Below are 7,571 nucleotides of genomic sequence, written 5' to 3'. Positions count from 1 at the left end.
CAACAAGACAACAACAACAAGATTCCATTTATAGAGCGCCTTTCACGTCGGGAGGACGTCCCAAGGCGCTGCACAGTTGGGTCATGACCCGAGCAGGGGGGGAAATGGTCAGGGTGAGGGGAAGGGAGGGAGGGAGCGAGGAGGGGGTAGAGAGTCGAGAGGGGAGCTGAAGGCACGGTCAAAGAGAAAGGTTTTGAGACCGGCCTTGAAGGAGGAAAGGGAGGAGGCGGCGAAGGCACTGGGGGATAGAGTTCCAGAGCCTCGGGGCTGAGAGGCTGAAGGCCCGACCACCGATGGTAGGGCGGTTGGGGCGGGGGATGTGGAGCAGACCGGAGCCAGAGGAACGGAGGGTACGGGCAGGTAGGTAGGGGGATAGTAGGTTAGAGAGGTAGGAGGGAGCAAGGCCGTGAATGGCCTTGTAGGTGAGGATGAGGATCTTGAATTCAATCCTCTGGGGGATGGGGAGCCAGTGGAGGCGAGCGAGGGTGGGAGTGATGTGGTCCCGAAGCCTGGTGCGGGACAGTACACGAGCTGCAGAGTTCTGAATGACCTGCAGCTTGTGGAGGGAGGTGCGGGAAGGCCGGCGAGGAGAGAGTTCCCATAGTCCAGCCTTGAGGTGACAAAGGCGTGAACCAGGGTTTCAGCAGCGTGAGGGGTGAGGTAGTGCCGTAGTCTGGCGATGTTCCGGAGGTGATGGAAGGCGGTGCCAGTTGTGGTGCGGATGTGAGGGAGAAAGGACAGCTCAGGGTCGAACAAAACGCCGAGGTTCCTGACTGGCTTTGAGAGGTGGAGAGTGCAGCCTTGGATGCTGATGGTGTCAGCGCCTGAGGTGCGGAGGCGCTGACGTGAGCCAATCAGGAGGGCCTCGGTTTTTCGCACGTTGAGCTGAAGAAAGTTGTCTCTCGTCCAGGACTCGATGTCGGACAGGCAGCTGTCAGGACATCGGTGGTCGTGGAGTTGAGAGTAGAGGAGGAAAGGTAGAGTTGGGTGTCATCCGCATACATGTGGAAGTTAACTCCATGTCTGCGGATGATGTCACCAAGGGGGAGCATATAGAGGGTGAAGAGGAGGGGACCGAGGACAGAGCCCTGAGGGACACCACATGAGACAGTGCGGGGGGTGGAGGAGAAGCCATTCGTTGAGAGAAAGTGAAGACGGTGAGAAAGGTACGACCTAAACCATTCAAGGACAGTGCCTTGAAGGTTGAGGTGGGAGGACAAGCGGTGGAGTAGGATAGCGTGGTCGACCGTATCGAATGCTGCCGATAGGTCGAGGAGGACGAGGAGGCAGAGGGAGCCCTGGTCACAGATGGTCAGGATATCATTGGTGACCTTGACCAGGGCAGTTTCTGTGCTATGGGCAGCACGGAAACCTGACTGAAGGGGTTCGAAAAGAGAATGGGTGGAAAGGAAAGAGCGCAGTTGGGAGGCGACAACTCTTTCCAGGACCTTGGAGAGAAAGGGGAGGTTGGAAATGGGCCGATAATAGGAGTTAGTAGGTTATTCAGCTGCGGAAGATATCACAGGACACTTTAGCATTGGCCTCTGGAGTAGTCCCAACTGCCGGAGTGACTAAGATCAGCTAACTGGGCTTTGAACCTGGAATCTTCTGATCTGTAGGGCCTATGATGCCCTACTAGCACGTTATACAAATTGTGAGCATTTTAATTTGAAAGCCAAACTACTCAGATGTCAACTATGCCTAGCCAAATTAAATAGTGCCGAGCAACATTGTCAGATCACTGTTATTCTGGGAGATAGCAGACCTCTGCTGGCCATTTTGTCATTGGAAAAACGAGATTCCAATAAATGTCTCCTTAGTCACCTCTCACAATTTCCAGAAGACCTGTCTGAGAGACCATGTGGATCAGTAGTTTAGATACTACAGTTTATTCAGAATACAACATAAATGTTGCTCGTAGTTACTCATGCAACCTAGTGCATGAGATTTCAAGAGCTTGTTGAGAGTGAGCCCACAGTGACATCATAGCAGTGCATCTTTCGGTACTGATAAATGATGTGCATGTAAGTTAAATAGATCTGTCAGCTATTTGTTTCAAGATGTGAAGAAAAGTCACATGTATTAACTTTTTTGGGGTCAGCTGGGTGTCTTGACACATGTACTAAAAGTCATACCTCTCTATTTTGCATCAGAAATAACACTACAGTATTTTAATAATAATAATAATAATAATCCTTGCATTTGATATAGCGCTTTTCACGTCGGGAGGACATCCCAAATTTTATTAAACAATCTAGAATTGTATTCCTATTTATCATTAATAGACTTATATAATATATAATAAACATTCATAATGCAGTACTTATTCTTTTGAAAAACTCATTTATTTTCCAGTAACAAAAAGATGTCTCCTGTCTGCAGCCTATCTCGATACTCAAAAATGGGAACAGAGGAAAGTAGATCCTCAGAATTTAGGTATGTGAATAAATCTTCAAACATTTCCTTTGGATGTCAAGCTGGGTTTTAGAAATTAATACAAATCTATTCTGGATTCCCTCTTTCCTTCTTTTCCAACACTGAGGCTTGGTTGTATGGTTAAATGTTAGATGTACTTGTATTAATGATATTTGCGATTTATATAGCACTTTATCCTATCAGATTATCTTGAAGTGCTTTGCAAATTGAGTTACTGAGAAATTCAGGGACTATTGTTACGTAGACTAATAGAGCCACTAATCTGTGACAATAACATCCTGCAAACAGCAGTGAGATGAAGGATCAATTAATCTGTTTATTGGAGATTTTAAATGAGAAAAGAATATTGACCAAAACTCCCTGATCTTCTTTGAAATAGTACAATCAACCTACCTAAACAATCATAGAATCATAGAATTGTACAGCACAAAAAGAGGCCATTCGGCCCATTGAGTTTGTGCCGGCTCTTTGAATAGAGCAATTAATGTCAATCAAACCTCAATTTAATATCTCATCTGATGCAACAATGCTACTATGCCCTGAACCTCTGCCTCAATCCCTCTGCCTTGCCCTCTGTTTGCCTATCTACATACTGAAGACTTTTTTCTTTGACCATGTTTACGGTCACCCCCAATTTCTCCCCAACTTGACGTCAAGCTACACCATTGTTCAACACTCCCTATTTGTGTCATTAGTATTACCAACCACCGACCCGTTTGTGGGCTTTCAGTTTGCAAATATCGGGAGGTGTTTAGGGAGATTTGAAGGGATGGGGAGGGTGCGGGTTAAAAAAAAATAATAATTTTGTCACTCAATCCACAACTGGTGCACTGCTATGTGCAATTGGCTGCCGCATTTCACCCACAAAAATATACAGTCATTGCACTCTACAGTATATTCTATGAAGTCTTTAAGATGACCCGAAAACGTGATAAGGTACTATATCAAATGCAAGGATTATTATGATTATTATTAATACTCCCGAGATGCTATCCTGCAAAAAGGGCGCTATGTAAATGCAAGTTGTTGTTGTTGGAATGTCAGCATTGACTATAAGTCTTGGTGTAAGGTTCAAACCTACAACGTTCTGACCCAGAGGGTTTATACAGAACTATCAACTAAGCCAGAGTATTAAAGAAGATTATCAAACTCATGGTAACATTGAAACATATTTCCCCTGGATTTTCAGGCTTCCCTATTATTAGAAGGTTCAACAACGGTATACAGAAGAACAGTAGAATATTTGTGAAGCAAAACAAACCGGAAAGGAATGACTGATGTCAGAACAAAAAAAGAGTAAACTATATTGTATTACTTTTCTTGGCAACCTAGGAAGTAATAAATTTAGACCAAGAAAGAAAGAAAAAAGATATAGCAGCTGACCTTTTCCCTCACTGATTCTTGCCTACAATGATCGACTTCCATTTCCCTTATCGAGTCTGCTCCACTATTTTCTTAGTTCATAGCAATCAATGAGATGAAAAAAGGAAAATCTTATTTGGGTGGAGGTCAGAGTTACTAAATGGCAGACAAAAAAGAAAAAAAAAGACTCCTTCCATATCAAACATGCATGATTTGCACTTACAAAGGTCTGCAACATTTTTTAAATGTTTGAGGATTCCCACGTTTTAAACAGGGATGTCAAAGACACCAGTGTTTTTGCTTCTAAAATGCTCTGATAACCAAAATTATACAGTTTAGTTATTTTGCCTTTGGAAATGTTTTTCTATTGAACCAATGCAACTATTCATTGTGTTCCAGAGATGTCTGACCTTAATGCCCACACACAGTCTGATCAGTATGACGTCTCCAGGTTGCTATGGGCTTTTGTGAGCAGGACTGTGACAATTTAGCTGGATATGTGAAAAAACCTCCAAACTCACAATTAGCTGCTGTTTGAAGCATGCACGATTTGTGCCAGAAATGAATTAATCTCATCATATTAGAAATTTCAAATGTGGTTTTAAAAAGAGAGAACTATCAATTCACAGTGAAAAGTTATTTGCAGTGATTACACTTTGACCAAAGGGATCACGCTTTGTGAAGAGACACACAGCGTACAGAAATTGATGTCGGTGGCAAGCTAATCGCCGGGAAGTCGACCATTTTAGGGCAAGAGCCAGCTAATGTGTGGGAAGCAAGCAGGCCAGCTGCACATATGCGAGGTGAAGAGGGTCTACAGTCTAACCATGTTATAACTGAATCTGCGTTAGACAGAAATGTGATATAATGAGGCCACTGTCTTGAGTTCATAAGAGTGTCAGTTTTCTTCATTTCTACTGGAAATGTTCAACATAAAATATTCCAGTCTTCATTCCTCTGTGTTTTCAAATGTTATGCACGACTCAATACCACAACACAAGATGCACTTTCCTTAATCTTCAGTGGCTATCCAATCCCCAGTGGTCTGATTGTATTATTCTGTCAGCAGTTGTTGAGACAAAGGTACAAGTAAATCAAATTCAGTACTTTTCTCCAGTAAACGCTATATGATTATTTTTTATCCGATCCTTAACCCTGAATCTTTCCTCTCAAGAGCCATGTGGTTTAGTTTACGTCCTTTGTTTCTCTCTAAGTTTGGATTGAGTTTCTCCTGCCTCCAAGGAGATATTGATGGCTTGCATTCTTACCCTTATTAGCTTGTCTGTCAGATATCAGGGCCCGGATGAGTGTAAGCTTCCCGCAGCTGAATATGGACAAGACGGAAGCCATACTCCTTGGCTCCAGTCAACTCCTTCACTCCTGCGGATCTAAACTCCTCAACCTCCCTGGGCTCTCACTCAGACTCACCGAACCAGTCCGCAACCTAAGCGTCCAGTTCGATCTCCAGCTGTCCTTCCTCCCCCACACCCAGTCACTGACCAGGACCTCCTTCTTCCACCTCCCCCATATTGCCCGCCTCTGACTGTACCTTATCCCAATGAAGGTGAAACCCTCGTGCATGCGTTTGTCACCTCCCGCTTGGATTACTCCAACACACTACTCCCCGGTCTCTCCAGCTCCACCATTCACAAGATCCAGCTCATTCAGAACTCTGCCGCCCACATACTGATTCGGACCAAACTCCGTACCCACATCTCACCAGTTCTGGTCAGACTCCACTCGCTCCCCATCACCGAACGGATCGACTTGAAGATCCTCACACTCATGTTCAAATCCATTCACTCCCTGGCACCTCCCTACCTCTCCACCCTCCTCACTCCCGAATCCACCACCTGGTGCCTCTGCTTGACTAGCACCGGCCTCCTGCTCGTCCTTTGCACCCTCCACCCCTCCATCAGAGTCGCGCTTTCAGCCAGTAAGCCCCAAAATTCTGGAACACTCTCCCTCAATCCCTCTATCTTGCCCCACTTTCTCCCCTTTTTCAAGACCCACCTGAAAATCTTCCTCTTCGACCACCTCCCTAGCTCGGAGTCAGGCTCCGCCACTATTAAGCGCTCTGAGACGCTATCCTGCATGGAGGGTGCTATATAAATGCACGTTATTGTTGTTACCCATGGTATGTGATGTATAACTAATGAACATAAAAGGGTAGATTACATCTCATATTAGAAACGTACCAAATGCCATGTTTTCCACTTGCCTCCACAGGAGGTTTCTGCATGTTGGTGGCTTTCTTCTCCAACCTAGTTAACTCTGGGATGGCTTTCCCAGTTTCTAATCTCATCTGGGGGTGGTTTGAGGCGCTGACTTTGAGTGAGAGAAATTCTAAGACTGTGTTTCTCTCTTCCAACTCCTAACTAGGTCAGTGGTATTGAAGGATTTGTTCACCTGCTCAACCCCAATGAGGCTTTGAGAGAAAATTAAATGAAGGGAAGAATCAATTCTGAAAGAGTTCCAGCAGTGAATGGCTCCCTATTTTAATGTATTGGTGCATGTACCGAGATTGTTTTAACATTGCAATTTTATTTAAATTTCTCTTAAAGTGAGCAGTATTAATCTGATTTAGCATACGTTTTGTACTTTAAAATTTTAAGATTTTTTTTAACTGAATTTGCTTGCCTTGCCCATAAGAGGAAACAAATTATCATGAGTGCCAGCATTTTTTGTGTTGAAAATGAATAACAGAATTGTCGTGCTGAGACTATGGCAGTGAAGTTGTCAAATGCTTAATCACTTTCCATTTGATCTTGTAGGTAATTGCCAGAAAGGTCGCAGTGGCTTTTCATCGTATTCTTTAATGGTGATTGAACATGAAAATAAATAATAGAAATAGAACGAACAACTGTACAAATGCTAGTTCCACAATATGCATTTTAAAGGTATTCCTGAAACCCAGGAATTTATAGATCTGATAGCCTAATAGCATTTAAAACTGTGAAACCCAGGAATTTATAGTTCTGATAGCCTAATAGCATTTAAAACTGAAACACGTTGATGTACATACAATACAACCGTGATTTTTGCCTGACTTAGGTTCTATCTATTTTTGTGTAGTTTGAAAAGCTTTGGAGGCACAGCAGGTGGCAGTGTGGAATGGTTACATAAATTGTGTAGTCCATATGATTTTCTGTTTGTGCTACTGCACATCTTTCAGAATACACAGTACTCTGAAAATTTGATTTCAAATTAATTCATTGTAATTGAATTAACTGTTCAACTGTTTTCTCGGTCTGGGAAGAACAGAAGTGGTGTTGCTGTGATATTAAAGATCACAAAGATAAACTCTTGCACAAGCCCTTGTTAAAGGGATGAAAATCAAGTCCACTCACAGCCTTTTGAGGTCCAGCTGCATTTGTCTCAATTTTTATTCCAAATCATTGAATGCTATGTTGAAACATCTATAGGTTTTAAATTGACTGTTCTATCTTGCGTTCACTATATTTTAGACCCAGAGTTTGGATGATTTAAAAATATGACAAGCCATGAGAAGCCATTTACCAAATGGTTTTGTGCCAGATCTCCGATAGGTTTATTTTTATCTTGTGTATTTTTTCCAATTGTTAAAAAACGATTGTAGGATATAAGAATAGATATTCTACCTATGTCTAGATTTACTCTATTGTTGTAACATTTCTGAGTGTCCAGAATTGGACAGCTTGTTACGTTCAGTTGTAACTGTGAAGTATGTTTGGCTTACTTTCCAATATTATGTAGTGAAAGATGAACAAAGGAATTTAAGGAGACCAAGTATA

At 43.0% G+C, this 7,571-nt stretch overlaps 1 protein-coding gene across 1 annotated transcript in view; it reads left to right on the top strand.

Annotated features, from left to right (window-relative positions):
• mrps27 (mitochondrial ribosomal protein S27) overlaps positions 1-7,571 on the top strand; it is a 53,639-nt gene that overhangs the window by 2,967 nt on the left and 43,101 nt on the right. The window contains exon 2 of the mRNA XM_042334635.1: positions 2,356-2,436. Within this exon, the coding sequence (XP_042190569.1) occupies positions 2,356-2,436 (81 nt within the window). The remainder of the gene's footprint in view (positions 1-2,355; positions 2,437-7,571) is intronic.

This window comes from Callorhinchus milii, unplaced genomic scaffold (genome assembly GCF_018977255.1).
Source record: "Callorhinchus milii isolate IMCB2004 unplaced genomic scaffold, IMCB_Cmil_1.0 Scaffold1, whole genome shotgun sequence".
NCBI lineage: Eukaryota > Metazoa > Chordata > Chondrichthyes > Chimaeriformes > Callorhinchidae > Callorhinchus > Callorhinchus milii.
The sequence above is the reverse complement of the archived record's forward strand: the minus strand, read 5'-3'. Positions and strand labels throughout refer to the sequence as shown.